General features: G+C 48.8%; 1 protein-coding gene across 4 annotated transcripts in view; it reads left to right on the top strand.

The window, feature by feature from the left end:
- Nucleotides 1-4761: 4761 nt before the first annotated feature.
- HEG1 (heart development protein with EGF like domains 1) overlaps nt 4762-15606 on the top strand; it is a 51460-nt gene continuing 40615 nt past the window's right edge. For 3 of the 4 annotated variants that reach the window (XM_038142269.1, XM_038142270.1, XM_038142272.1), the window contains exon 1: nt 4762-5005. In XM_038142269.1, coding sequence (XP_037998197.1) covers nt 4777-5005 — 229 coding nt within the window. In that variant the 5' untranslated portion in view covers nt 4762-4776. Of the gene's footprint in view, nt 5006-5809; nt 6300-15606 lie in introns of those variants that run through there. The other variant, XM_038142271.1, reaches the window with a different exon arrangement.

Raw genomic sequence — 15606 nt, forward strand, 5'->3', positions numbered from 1 at the left:
TAAGCCATGTGAGCTTTTTTATCATCCATTATTATTTTCCTTTTGGTTTGAAATTTGATTAGTTGTTATTATTATTATTATTATTATTATGCAAGAAATGAAAATGTTCTGCAATGGGTCGAGGTGTGAAAACACTTGTTCTTGAGAGAAATGTGGATATGGCACATGGTTTGGTTCCTTTTGAAGGCTCCAGATGTAAATTGGTGGCTCTACTTTTGATGGTTTCCTTTGCAGAGCATACAAGCACAGAAGGCATGTGGGGATAAATGTTTTATTACTTGCCTTGCAGTACTGCCTGGGAGCTCATGCTGCATTTATGATCCCTTAGCACTAAGCGCGTCCAGAAATTGGAATTTTATGCCTCAAAAAATTTCCAGCACAAATAGTCAGGACTAACAATGAGCAGAAGAAAAGTGAGGTTTTGTTGTGATATTGGCATTAACAGACAGTTTTTCAGTTGGTATAAATTGTCATACACCTGGGTCTGTGTCCCATTAGGAGTCTGCACAGGGAGAATCAAGCTCATTAAATCCATATCTTAGCTCAAACTGGTCTGTTTTTCCACTCCCCTCTTGGATTCTCTTGATGAGCTTTGAGTTTCCTTCGATGGTTATTGCTGTGTATGGTGGCCAAAATATCACACACCTGCCATGGTCACTTCTTCACAGCAGACAGTTGTGACCATAGCATTGAAGCAGCAAAGAAGGGTGACAATATGCAATGATGCTTGTGTGCATGGCTGAATTAAGGCACAGGGGGTTTTCTGTGCCTTTAGGGGATGGTTTGCTCTCACCCACGTGGCTCAGATTTAGATTCAGACAGGCAGAGTTTCTTAAACAGCATCATACTTACACCTGCAAGGTCAGAAGAGATTTGCTGAAGCACGAGAGCCAGTCTAGGATTAACATTTAGGTTAGTGGGAAATGGAAGTTATTTGAATTATTGCCCTTGCCTGGTGAATTTTAGAGAAGGTAATTACAGGGATAAAAGAGAGGAGATTTTTTAGACAAGCTATAAATTTGTTAGCTCTGTATGAAAGCGGAATATAACGCACTTGTTATGTTCTGCAGTGGTGTCTTGCTGCAACCCAGATTTGGCATAGCATCCTTTAAACCTAAGACAAGGTGAGACCTCAGCGGTAACAGCCTTAAAAGCTACGGATGAGAGGCTCTAGCAGCAAACTGCAGGCTAAAAATAAATCACTTTAAAGCCCATACGACACAGGAGAGGCTCCTCTCTGCCTTCTTCTCTTTGTGGCTTTTTTCACATGATTTTTATGCTCAATCCCCCAAAACCTGGGATTTGCCCTCCTTATGCAAGAGCAAACAGAACACGGGTGCTCCCAGAAACTTAGTGATAGAGGAGCACACCTGTAACTTTATTGGATCCAAGTGTTCCTTCTAAATTTCACTGGGGGCTTCTTTCCAGATTTAAGGGTATTGCTCTGAAGTGTTTAGCTCAGCTCCAGGATATCTGGGTGTGCTCCAAACCAGAGCTGGCTGAAAAAGGTCCTGAAATAAATAAATAAGAAATTTAGAATTGCTTCTACCCAGATAGATTTGGATGGCTGATTTAGTTTTTTTTTCCCCCAGAAAATATGGGATTTTTTTTTTCCAGTGACAGGATTCAAAATGTGACATCATTTCAAGTTGTGCATTTTTCTGTGAGGGACGAAGAGGGATCACAAGACCCGTATCCATCCTGACCTCCAAATGTCAAATACCTGGAACAAGCTGCTTCCAATGGAGGTATGAGGCAAGCAGTTCTTGTTAAAATAAATCCATAAAATACCACCAACCCCAAAATTTCAAGAATAATGGTCACGTATTAAGTGCCTTTTGGATGATTGGTATCCGTTAATGGACGGCTTGCGGCATCAAGAGGAGATGCGAAGGTAATTAATTACTCAGGAACTATTTGTCCACTTTGGAAACTCAGGGCTTTTAATAACAAATTCCAGGAGGAGAAAATATTCACTTTGTACCTTAATTCATCATCAGCTTAAAACTTGTCTGAGGTTTATGAGCCTGATCCAAGTTTTGGACAGATCTGGGATGAGTTTCAAGGGAGCTGCAGGAGTTTCATGACATTGGCTGTGCTGTGAAAGGCTTCTATGGAACCAGAGGGAAGGGACTGGTCACTGTAATCCTCACAAAGTGCTACGGAGATGCCTCTTCTGCAGAGACTCTGGTGTTTTTTTGGGATTTCAGACCAAAACAATGTAGAAACCACCAAATTTTGTCACATGTCTGTAGCCTCTCAGTCTGGAAAATGGAAATCAAGGTGAAATAAAAACACACTCTGTTTTTCCTCCCCCAAAACAAGGTGATGGGCAGGTTTCAATTAATCAATTTCAATCATGTTTTATATATAGCTTTGTTAGAGGCTTCCTGTGTTGATGAGGTTGGTCGTTTGTTTGTTTTTAACTCCTTTGCTGTGTGTGGAATGTGCCTCTTGCTTTCAGATGGAAGTGTTAAATGTGTTCTGTACGTAATTTGGGGAGGCGTTTGAGGTCACAGCCCCTTTCAGGAGGATGCTGGGGCATTACTCGACATCAGGCTTTGCCTGGCCCATCTGGCTCCTCAGACATGATTTCATGCATTTAAATCTCCTATTACAAGGAGGGTGGGGAGCAGCCCTCGGCCTGGAGCTGCCCTGGAAGCAGCATCAGCAGGATGCGGCAGCGGAGCGTGCGGCTGTGCCATGGGGATAAACAACTCCAGCACCACATGGGGAAAAGCCAGGTGCTGGTGGCCTTCACTGAGTGCTTGTGCTCCACACAGCCACCTTCATCCTGCTGCAGTTCTTCCTTCTCCCACCACTGAAGCTTCTTTCCCAGCCCCCAAGGAGTGTGGCAAAATCGTCAGATGGGTGGCAGGGTTGACATCCCCTCCACACTGCCCTCTGCAGCTCCAATGGGTAAAAGAGTATATTTTTGAATAAAAACCAACAAAGTGAGGTTTTTCTCTCTGTTTTCACATGACTGTTGAAACTGGAGCTCAAAAATATCAGTCATAAATTGACTCCTTATATTCTTCACGAAACCCTGAAGGTAGGAATAAAAAATAAGATGGCAGGAAAACACAGTAGTTTTAAATTTACAGCCACTAAACCTTGACAAATTAGACACCTGTGGGGGAAGGGACTGCATTTAGGAAGTCTGAAACTGCCTGAATGTCGGTGTTTCCTTTCCAGGTGCTTGTAAATAATATGCTGCTCATGGAACCATGATGGAGAGAGCAGAGAGATTATTTTCTGATGGTGAGTACTGGTTTAGGCCCACGGGTTCACACCTGCGGGGCCTTTGCTGGGGCTGGTGAAGGCAGGTCACCACTGCCATGGGCTTCAGAGGCTGCAATGGCATTCCTGTCCCAGCTATACTAAGCCCTGCCAGGATGTGGCTCATCCAAGGGCAGCATGGGGCCCTCTGGCCAGCGTTTCCTGCTGCTGCCTCTGCACTCGGGCACACGGTCCTCATGGTCACCCCGTTGTGGCCACAAGTGCCCTGTCTGGTTCAGAAATGCAGCAGGTCCAGCAGGTTTAATGGCAGATTTTGGGAGGACATCAGCTACCCCCTTCCCCCACACCCAGAGGGGGTTAATTCAGCCTTCCCTGCTTTCCTAGCTAGTGGCACTGCAGGGTGGGCTGTGCTATGGGGGCACCACGGGGGAAGGGTGAGACGGAGCCATTGGATACTGACACGGGCTGTTCCTGCAGACGTGTTTGTTTTGCATTTGCCTGTGTCTGCTATGGCTCTCCATGGGCCTGTTGAGTGAAACAGTAGGAAGAATTTATTGAGACCCTTTTGGAAAAGCATTTGATACTGTGCTTCCTGCTTGTTGGATTTACAGCTTGGAAGGATGCAGTAAGAGTGGGGAGCTGCTGTGTGGCTTAGATGTTAGGGAAGTCTCTTGGAAAAGGTGGGGGAAAGGGAATGAGTTCTAGACTTTGTATTAGGGCCCTCAGGCTTGAGAGTGAGTGGACAGGAGAGCATCCATTTCATGTTAGGGCAAAGTTTGCCTGTCACTTGGCCCCTGCAGCCCTGAGGATGCCTCCTTGGCCTCAGAGAGGTTTCTGTGGCCCTGCTGCCTTACCTGTATTGCACAGTTAAAAGTGTCAGATTTGCTGCTTGGCAAATGTTTCTTTCCAGGGACTAACAAAAATTTCTAAAGAATCGTATTTATTACTTCCTATCTTAGGAATTGGTAGCGTGGAGTCCTGCATTTCATGTATAAAGATATCCCCAAGTGTTTGAGCTGCTGCATTGCACTACCTGTGCCATCAAAGTATCAAAATACTTCACAGCTCTTCCCCTGAGCTTTAGCTGTGGATTGCTCTCTCTGTCTTTTTAAGACAGAAGCTTTGTTTTGCACAACTTTTCCATGCAGAATGTGTAAATACCTGGACACAGAATGAAGAGGCCTAAAAATGTCCTCTTTAGATGAGGCATCTTGATGTTGCCTGTGGCTTCTGGGTCACTCCATTTGCCAGGACTGGGATGCTCACTTGCATGAATAAAGCATAATTATGATTGTTTTGTGCTTCATGTCCAAAACTGACCAGGCTTGACTTGTTCCTTGGGTTTAGGAAAATTTGAAGCAAGAAGATGGCAAAAGCTGTAGGGAGTAGACTAGAGCATGGATTGATAGAGGGATGCCTCAGAGACGGCCTTTCCCAGGGCTTTCATCCATCATTATTCAAGTACCAGAATGAGGATTCCTGAGTGTGCTTCATGATGAAGCGGTGTGGGAAGGTGTGGGAAAAAAACATTCGCGCATGGAGAGAAAAGCCCAGGAGCAGAGGAGAGCGAGGCCTGCCGGGGTGACCAAGGCCCTCAGCGTGCTGGTGTGGGCTCATCAGTGCCACCTCTTGGGTGGAAAGCGGCTTCCAGGAGAGTTTGTGTACGTCAGCCAGCGACTTCTGCTTTTGGTGAAGAGCAAAGCAGGCAGCGGGGGGCTGTGCCCCCGACCCCGGCTCTGTGCGAGGCCGCAGCCGTCCGGACGCGGTGAGTTGTCGCCAGCCACCCTCCCTTTCGGAAGGTCGGGTTCTGCTCGGCTTGTGGAAATCAAGTCTGATCCTGAAGCAGCTCGAGGGAAAAGTACAGGGCCCAGGAGCGCCTCGAGGGGAGAGGCTGGCCACGACGGGCTTGTGTTCCCCGGAGAGGGAGAGCTCGGGGGGACCCTAAACCTGCCACACCGGGATGCCGGCAGCCCCGGCAAAGCCCAACCCGCTGCTCTGCGGCGTGCTCTCTCCCAGAACTAGGAGCATGAAATGATGAAGGGGAATTTCAGAACAATGAAGGGAAATCCTTTGCCTCCCGTACAGCCCGGCCTGGGAAATTCACCACTGCCAGAAACTGTACCCTCAAACGCTGCTGCTGGCGTTTAAAGGGGAGTCAGCTTTATGACCAAGAAAAAAGCTGAAGTTATCTGTCCAGGACTGGATTTCGATGGGATTTAAGTTCGGGGCTGTGCCGTGCGGGAGCAGGGGGGGTGACCGTGCCCGGCGGGTTTGCTGCGCGGGGCGGGCCCTGCCCTGCCCTGCCCGCGTTTCCCCGCGACCCGAACCGGGCCACCCCCGCCACGGGAGGGGGTCATGCTCGCCCGGCGCGGCTGGGAGATGCAGCAGGAAAAATAAAGTAGAAGTAAAAAAAAGCGTTATTATTATCATTATTACTACTACTAATACTCCTAGTGATGCCGCAGCCAGCCCGGTGAGGGAGCGGGCGGCCCGACGGCTGCGCGGGGCGGGAGGGGGCGGCCGCTGGGGGCCGGGCCGGGCCGGGGTGGGGGGGGGCCGTGGGGAGTCGGGCCATGCCGAGCCGAGCCGAGCCGCGGCTGGGTGATGTCAGGCTCGAGGAGGAGCCTCCTCCGCCTGCCCTTTTACTTTCGGGCGCCGGCACTTGGCCGCAGGCTGCTGCCGCTGCTGGCCGGGCCCCCCCCTCACTCCCTCCGCTATGGGCACCCCGCAATTTTAAGGCGCCGCCCCGAGGGGGGGGGGCACGGGGAATTCATTAAAAATCGCTATTTACGTGGTTATTCATTGCCCCGCTCCGGGTATGTGAACAACCACCCCCCTGCCCCCCCCGGCTCCCCTTCCATCCACCCCCAGCGCCATGCCGGCAGCCTGCACCCTGCTGCTGCTGCTGGGCTTGGGGCTGGTCCCGGTCCCACCGGCCGGGTCGCTGCCCCTCGCTTCCCCACGGCGTCTTCCTCCACCTCCCCCTCCTCCTCCTCCGTCCCGAAACCGTCTCGGCCGCCCTTCCTCGCTTCCCGCCGCGGGACACGCCGGCAGCCCGGGTGAGTGCCCCGCGATGGGGATGGGGATGGGAGAAGGGCAGGGACGGGATTTCGTCCCGGCAGCGGTCGGACAGTGCGCGGGGTCCGCATCGTGCGGGTCTCTCGTGCCTGGGACCCCGCGCTCTCCCCACGGCATCGCGACTGTGGGCTGCTGAGCATCCCGACATCACCCAGAGCCCACTTCAGCTGAGAAGTGTGACACTCCCTCCCCCCCCAATTCCTTTTCCTTTTTAACCTTGCCCAGCTCATCGTGCTACAGGCAAATGTTTCGGTGGGTAAGGTTTGGGATGGGAATGGTGGGTGCGAAAGTGTAAACACGTTGTAGCTGTGAGGACTGACTGGAAGGCGAGTGGTGGAAACTTCACCGAGGAACTGAGAAGGGTTTTGGGGGGCAGCAGGAGTACTGTCCACATGTGTTTACCCATCCAGGTGGGAAACGGGGGGCTCCTGTAGGTGGTCTTCAGGATCTGGGTTGCCTCCTGCTTGTCTCCAGCAATGCTCTCATCTCACCTTAGGCACTGACCCCTATCAGGTGTGGGGACAGATGCTATCAGCTCTCTATAAATACCCTCTTATTCTACGTCGCCTACAGACTGTCAGATTAGTCACATATAGAGTCAAATTTTTCCTTGCATGCCACATCTACAGTGCTATTATCACAAGCAGTGCCTAGTTTCGTGCTTTATGGATTGTGCTGAATTTGGTTTCAGCACAGGATAAGTCTTATTTTTCCCAGAAGAAGCAGGGATGTTTCAAGTGTCATTCAGTAAACTGGCTCACTTACTCACCAAAGAAGGCACATAGCTCTAAGGATGACTAATTCTCAATGAGTTTGGAAAGCACTGAGTGTCTGCAGGTGGTATAAAGAATCCAATATGTCAAATTAATCCTGCATAGGTTTTAAGTGGGTTTTAGGAGTCATTGCCTGCTTGAGCTGGACTGTCAAATTTTATCTTTTAATTTCTGATGTGGAGAGAATATTGTGCTTTGGAACTTGAGGTCAAGTTTAGTTGCGTGGAGCTGTAAAATTTCAGGAAATGTGACAAAACTACATTTATAACCTTTTCGTTTTCTTCACAAACCCAAGGCATGCCTTTGTAGGATGTATCCACACTAGACCAATGTATAGCTAGGGATATCAGCTGGAATGTAGCCTGCAGTGGATTAGAAAGCTCCTAACTAGCAGTGCTTGTGAGAGCAGCTTTGTGACTAGGATACTGCATGGAAATGAAGGAGATTTGGGTCTGTTCCCAGCTCAGCTACTTCTTTGTGCCACTCCAAGTATCGGTTTGCCCTCCAAACTGGGAGAGAATAATGCTGTCTTACCTGCTACCAACCTTGTGAAGATAAAATCTGCAACTTGCCAGCAAACTGCTCACCTATTATTTGATGAAAGCTGTGCAGATTCCTCAGTGGACAGAAAAAAATATTTAATTTCATCTCAGCTTTCGGCCTGGCATCTTTTCCTGTGACCTTGATGACTCCTGAGAGTCAGTAGAGGAATGCATTTCCTTTGTTAAGAGTCTGAAAAGCTCAAACTATCTGTCCACATGCTGGAAAAGCCATTTGTCAGGCCACCAGTGCCTGGCTGGCCAGCTCAGTGGTGAAGGTTTTGCCCCGTGCAGCCAGTGCTCAGCAGCCACAGGTGCTTGTGAATTATGTCAGTCACAGCCAGAAGGAACAGGGCATGCAGTGAAGGAGTGATAAATAGCCCAGCAGTAGCTCGTTCCCTAGCAAACAGCATCATGAATTACACTGGGTCCTGACAGCTGTGATTCACTCGCTGTTAGCTCCAGCCCTATGCCTGTCAGTCAAGGGAATTGTCTGGTGTTACAGGAGCAGGCTGGGGGATCTCCTGAAACACCCTCAGGTTGAGCTGCAGACTCCCGAGCAGTCCCTGTTTGTGTCACCACTGTTCCTGCCCTTCGGAGGCATTTCCCACCTTTGAAAACACTTGCTTGAAGCAGGGGGACCATTTCTTGTGAACCCATCACCCTGGCACTACCAGGAAATGAAGATTGCATCTCCCTTTGCAACAGTCTGAGGCTCGGTGGCAAAAGCCCTTTCTCAGGCAGGGCTTAGTGAGCAGATGGTGAGGCAGTGGGTGTAGAAATGGGGCTTTTGAGTCTCTCACAAAGCGTGGGGTAAGGGAGTGGGGCGGGAGCAGGGCTGCCCTCGCAGCCTCGCTGCCTTCCTGGCTGGCTTGTGCCTCAGCCTGCATCTGCCACCCTCCCTGCCAGAGCCTCTGTGGGCTTGTCTGCTGAGAGAAGAGGACAGATGGCTTTAGCCTGTGTTTATAATATGGTCTGAACCCAAGGAGAGTAACAGAGGGAAAAAATAGGTGAAGTAGGAAGCAAGAAAGCCGGTGACAGTAAAGTTAAAGCTTTAGCAAATCCCTCCATGAAATCTCTTCTGGCAGCTACTTCACATGGGCACTGAGTGAGGGGAAGGGCACTGTCTGCCACCGGCCTGGGTCAGTCAGGGTTTGGTTACAAGCTCTGTCCTGCAGGTCTCGGTATTTCAGGTTTCCCATCTGTGAAATGGGAATAATTCCAGTGACACCACAGGGACAGCAGAGGTAACACTGAGCCCCTGACAAAGTCACTATGGCTGGGGTCTCCCTGTTCCTGCCACTTTCCTGCTACTTCTACCCTCACAGGTGCCCTGCCACGCTGCCCAGCACAGCACAGAGCCGCTGGCAATGGGCTTTCCCTAAAAAGCTGATCTGCTTTTCTGCCATCTGTGTCTGTCCTTCTGTCCCTGCTCCCTCTCTCCCATGGCAGGTGCCACCATTCTATGCTGCTTCCCTGGTAGGAGCCCTGGCAATGAGGTGTGAAATTGCCTGAGAAGGAACCAGCTTTAGTTGCAGCAGAGATTTAGGCTGACTGCTGGGAGAAACTTTCCAAAACTCTTAGAAGGGGTAAACAGTCTGTATTTATTTATGTATATTTTTAACTTTCTGTCTGAAACTTTCTGTGTGAGGAAGAAGCAAAGTTAGGAGCGAGGGAAGAGGATGCTGAGGATGTTTGTTTGCACAAAGGTACGGTGTTGCCTCCAAACCTGCCTCACATTTTGCAGGATGTATTTTGTGGCTCCTGGGGGCACAGCCCAGCTCTCTCTGCAGCCACACTGATGCAGAGAGGTGAAAGATGCTGCTCTCTAGCTTTGATGCAGTTTCAGGTGACTGTGGGTGGTGCAGGAAGGATGCTTCCTGCCCCTGTGGTGCAGGGACAAGGAAGGATTGCCTCCTGTGCCTCTGTGTTGCTATCAAAAGGCTGCAGAGTTTTCCTGTCTCGGGCATCTTTGCTGCTCCTCTGTGAGCTCTAAGTGGATTTGGTTGGTGGGCTGTGAACATGAACTCCCTTGGGGTTGTATGGATTTAGCTCTGCTCCTTTGGGGTACATAATTTAAAGCAAAAAGGAAAAGAGAAGGGAGAAAAGGCATTTCAGAAACGAAGGAAGATTGGAGATCGGCTTTCCTGCCTGTTCCCCATCTCAAGGCCTGGAAGGTAGCAGGGGTCGTCCACTGAGCAGCTGGGTTTGCATCAATTTGTGGAAGCACTTGATGTGATATTTAAGTGCTAAATGAGTAGTCTGAGAGGTAACTGTGTGACCTGGCTGGCAGGGAGCACACAGTGATGAGTATTGATTGACCCCGCCGTGCGCAGTGACCGCGCGTGCGGAGATGTGAGCAGGCAGGGGGTGAGAGGAGAACTGCCCATTACTGGGCTCCCCACAAAGTCTCATTTCCTAGTCCCAAGCCAGCAGTGCCAGCCTGTGCCCGTTCAGCAGGTGGTGGCAGCATGTTCTGCTCCAGCAGCCACCACCACTTCAGAGGGATAATTTAACTTGCTGTATGTTTTTCTCGTGGCTAGGGGGATGAGGGAGATGGGCTGTTACTGCCACGTTTGCAGGGGCTGGTGCCAGCCTTGCTGGTGTGTGGGTGCATTCCTTAGCAAATATTTTCAGTATCAGAAGTTGCAGATACTGATGTGTTTAGAGGAGTGTGGAGTTTCTGGGACAACTTGTTTCCTTCCCCTGCTCTTACAGATACCAATTTTTGGGCTGCCAGTCAGAAACTCTCCATGACTGAGCTCTCAAGCTGTTGTGTGTGCTCCATCCTGCCTCCATTCTCCCCACCCTGCTCATCTGCAGGGAGCATGTCAGAGCTGCTGAGGCTGACTCCGTCACCATCACATCTCTCAGAGGTGGCAGAGGATTTTGCTCATTTAACAGAGGGCTTATGATGCCAGGTTAAAAATGCTGTTAGTTTTGGTGCTCACAGTGAAAATGAATGGATGCTGCTGACCGTAGCTGTTCACACAAAATGTAAAACATGAAACTTTGTAGCATCAGTCTGGTTGTGTTGGTTTAAATGAAACATTCATCGATGCTAACAAAATAACCCCAACAGAATACAGAACTGTTTCAAGTAACAAGCTAATCAAGCCAATAAAACCTGTCAGTACAGCGATAGTGTTTCAGTGCTGTGATGTAGAGATTAAGGCACTACCAATGTCCACAGCACTTCTGGAGCTGCTGCCAGAGGAACCTCCTGGCTGGCACTGTGGGCTCCCCATCCATGGGAGCTGTGTGCCATTTCCAAAATAAGGATAGCTGCAGAGTGGCAAGGTTCAGCTCTGGCTGAGCCTGCTGACTTTTTGCAGCACAGAAATACTGTATTTCTGCCTCTGTCTGTGCCATTCCAGACACCTGGGGTGCTCCAGGCAGGGCTGCAACCCCTGAAATGCCCCCAGAGAAACAGTCTGGAGCTGGATAGATTGTAGATAGTCAGTGTAAACCCTCTGGATTCTGGCTTTCCTTCCTCACATAGTATCAAAAGGGTTTCTCTGGTATGGAGGGGTGAGGAGTCTGGGGCTGTCAGGATATTTCTAGGCAGACAAACAGCACTGCTGAAACCAGGGCTGATCCTCTCAGATGTGCACAGAGCTCCTCTGGAAAGAGGCAGGGCCAGATCCTGGCACCTGCTCTGCTGTCTTTCTGCTGTTGAAATGGTGCAAAGCAGCACTGGGGCAGTATGACCAGCTGGAGTGTCAGAAGGTGCTCTGAGCTAATCAAAGGTTGGTAGTTGGGAATACTCCCTTGAAAATGCTCAATGCAAAATCCATAGTCTGTAGCTTGTCATGAGGCCTGAATACCCCAACCACAGGCCCTGTTATTTACATTCAATTGAAGATGTAGGTCATACAATAGGCTTTTTCTCTTTCCTGAATGGCTGAACACAGAAGGCAGAATCCAATTTTCAGTGGCAGCAGACCTGATTACAAATTCAAATTTTTATTTCTTTGAGCAGTTTTTGCAGCATTTGCATTGTAATTTGCTGTTTCTGTAAATATGAGAGGTTCATTTGCTGGGATATTCATCCAGAGGAGATGCAAGAGGGCTGCAAGCACAGGCATGGTGAAAGGATAAAGTCTGTGGGTGCCTCTCAGGAGGAAATGGTTTTGTCACATCTGGCACCTCTTTGTTCTCACCATTTTCTGCATACATGCAGCTGATGTGTGTGCACCCATCACCATATATTTTTTAATGCCCAGCTGTTATATATATAACATCCTGCTGCTTCAGCAAGGGGCACAGTTCATGCAGAGTCTGCGTTCATCCTTTCAGGCTGAAATCATTCACATCTGAGGACAAGGAGAGAATTTTCCCACCCAAAAGGGAAATGATGTTGCATTACTGAGCAACCAGCCCAAGTAATAATATAATCTTAGAAAAATGCAGTTCCCTTGAGTAAAGGAAGCTCTGTAAACTTCAGCTCCTCCAAGCTGTTAGTGTAGCTGTTGCCTGTGCTGTAGTAATGCTGCTGTCAGACCTGGTTTACTGAAGTGCTCTGGAGAGAACAGGGGAAAAAGGGGATAGGAACCAGCTCCTAAATAAAATGAGAACCTCTTGTAGGATCTGAGTACTGTGAGGTATATAATACAGACTTTGGGTTGTATTCCTTGTTTGCCATTAATTTGTTTTTTGTCTCATCTGGCTGCTGGAGAGGGTGATGGCCACTCATGGTCATGAGGACTTGGAATAGGGACAGGCAGAGCCAGGCTGAGCACAGGGATCAGCTGGAGGAAGGTAAAATGATGCAAGGTTTCCACTCACTAGGCTCAAAAGCCTGTGGTTTGTTCTCTTCTGCTTGCCACAGGATGTGTGGCTTTGGTGTGTGCTGTGGCTTATCTTGGGCTCTGTGGGTGCTGAGTGTATGCAGGTCCCAGGGCCAGGGCATGGACCGAGCCATGGGGAGCCCCTTGGTCTGGATGCAGCAGCTCCCCAAGCTGGGCACTCACTGGAGCCTTCTCTACTAAAGTGCTGGTCTTCACAAAACCTGTAGGAACCTGCTGTCTTGGAGGTCTCTGCCTTCCAGGCTAGTTTGTTTTAATGTATGAGAGCAAACAAAGCTGTCTCAGGAGCTTCATCCCTTCAGAAACCAGTATGAAATGTGTGAGACATAAAAATATCATTTGAAAAGTGCCCGAAATGCATAAACAGGGTGTAATAACCTACAAACTGTTGCTGCTCCTGTGCTGCTTCCCCCATCCCTCTGTGGCTTTGGATGGAATTAGTTCCAGTTGCCTGTCCTCTGTGCAGGCAGGGCTGTTGAGGAGGGTTATATCTGCTTTTGCATCTGCTGTGCCCTTGACTTGGAGTCATTTGATAAATAGGTTTGCAGTTGGTTACTTAAGCATCTCCCAAGCTGCAGTCAGCATCTCAGCTGTGGGCGAGGGAGCACTGCTGCCAAAAGTCAGGATCTGTGTCAAGAGCCTCCTCAGATTTGGCTGTCTTTTCTTAAAACCCCAACTTCTGGAGTTGTCATTACAGGAGAATCACTTAGAGGGGTAGAAAAAGAGCATCTGGCTGTTGAGGTGGTAGATAAAAAAGCCTGGAAACTATTAGCTGCAAAGCTAGGAGTCACAGAGGAATCCCAGGTTGGGTTTATTTAAAAATACCACTAGCTCAGAGCTGGTCTCCAGAAGCTTTTGTGTCCAGACAGAGGGGTTGTTTCAGACACCCCTGCATGGCAGGGCTGTGCCACTGCATCTGCAGAAGTGCAGCCCTCTGCACTGTCCTGCTTTGCTAGGGGAAGAGAGGGAACACAGCAGGAATGCTGAGGGCAAATCCCCTTGTTCTCGGTCCAGCTGTTTGAATACCTTGTGCAAGCACCTTGACCTTGGTGGATTTTCCCAGTTTCTCCACTGGGAAAAACAAGCTCCATCTGCCTTGTCACTCTGCATGGCCATGGAGCTGGGAGCTGTGCAGCATTCTGACTGTGCTCTGGCTGAGGCTGATCGTGTCACTTGCACTGTGACCAAATGCTGCAGGTCCTTCCCTTTGCCTTGCAGTGTGGGCACCCCATCTTGGTCTTCCAATCTGGTGCTTGGAAAAAGTCCTCTGGAAGTGCCATGACCTTTGCAGTTCTTTTGCCAAGGCAAACATGGAGATGTTTGAGGGACCTTTTACACGGTGGTTTGATGGCAACAAGGCTCTTGCTGCTGAATTTTGGGAGAAAATAACCTTTTCTTTTTAACTCTGAGATGAAGTCAGTGGGAAAGGAGTGAGGAGGAATTTTAAGTGGTTTGCTAGAAAGGCATGCAGACTGTGCACAAAGGGTTAAGTCAGCAGGGTTAGCTGTTGTCCCAGGAGTACAGCCCAGGCTGCATTTCCCAGAAGACATCGAGTTGCACACACACATTTAGGGCGTTTTTCTCAGCATTTTTCAGCACGCTGTGATGGCAGAGGTTTTGGAGGCTGTTACAGGATCAGTCTGACCTCTCGCCTCTCTAACCAGGCAGATACTGTGGTAATTTCTGCTACCAGAACCACCCTTAGATTCCTGTGAAATCTCCAGAGCATAGAAGAAACTCAAATGCAGGCATTTTGGACTGATGGACAGACTTCTTTGGTTACTGGTAGCAAAGGTGGGCTCTCTTTTTCCTTGAAGAGCATGCTGAAAGGCACTTCTGCATCTGGAATGGCAAGAGGAATTTAGATCTATGGAGCACAATTATTCACGTCACTGCTTGTTAGGATGCTGGTGTTAACACCCTTCCTCTTGTGGAAAATCTCTTAAGCCCTGAGGACTGATGTGAAACGTCACGCTCTGGTGAACTTTGCTGAAGCAGGGATGAATCACACTAAATTTGGCTTCAATATATTGTCCAAAAGATACCTTCTCTGATAGCCTAGGAGGAGGGTTCTGCTGCCCACCCACCCAGGGTGTCAGGATCTCTCTTGGAGGGAGGACAGCACTTTCTGGAGCATAAATTGGGGGGTTGATGTGGGAGTTTGGATATTTGAGGAGTTTTTCATTTGTCTTTGGTTTTGAGTGCTCTATAAAAGCAAAAGGCAGGTCTGTAAGAGATCTCAAGACATTTCCCAAGGGATCTCGATATATCTCCTCCCTGTCTTCTGGGATCACCCAGAATGGTAGATAAATATACCACTTTTTTTTTTTTTTAAATGAGAAGGGTTTCACTGCTTCTCTGAATAACTGTCCTGCTACATCCAAGCCACTATAGGTAAGAAAACACTCTCTTATCAGGGAAACTGTAGCAGTTAGTAGTTAAACCTTCTGCAAAGAAATATCCCAGACAAGTGTTGGCCAGGTTTGACCCTGCATTACTCGTAAGATCTCCCAAACTGACAAGGTAATTTAGCAATTTGGGGAGGAAATGCAAAAGGTAACCCTGTCTATTGAACTCATTTCTCTCCTGAGATGGGAATGATTTCCAGGAGTGGAAGCATCCGCAGACCAACTGCGCATGATTTGAGCTCCTTGTCAATTGGAATCAAGGACCCTGATTGTGGAGCATAATGCTGCTCTTGTAATTCAGCCTTTATCTTTGTGCTGGAGCTGGGTATAATTGTATCTGTGTCTGGAGGGACAAGGAGAAGGGTTTCAGTGGCTGGTACTCACAAAGGCATCTTTAGAAACCTCCTCATCCCTGGTACAAGCTTGGTAGGGCTTAAATGAAAATACCCCTGAGTAGCTTTAGACATTTGAACAGTCATCATTGTTTGATTCAGATTTGGTTACAGGACTAACATCGAAATGTTAATTCTTTTTAGGACATTATCAGCTCTTTCAGCAAAGGCAGAATGGGGATGCAGTATTAGACCGTCAGCCAACCCTGCAGATAAAGGCCCTTTGAAAGGATGTTTCTTAGGAGGGAAACATAATCAGAGAATGCAGAAAATCATGAAGATGGTCTCTTCTTAGGAACAAGTAGCAAATGTGATGCATGAAGAAAGCTAAATGAACCAGGAGGCTTTTAAACTGGGGAATGGGAATA

The sequence above is a fragment of the Motacilla alba genome, chromosome 7 (assembly GCF_015832195.1).
Source record: "Motacilla alba alba isolate MOTALB_02 chromosome 7, Motacilla_alba_V1.0_pri, whole genome shotgun sequence".
In the NCBI taxonomy this organism is placed as follows: domain Eukaryota; kingdom Metazoa; phylum Chordata; class Aves; order Passeriformes; family Motacillidae; genus Motacilla; species Motacilla alba.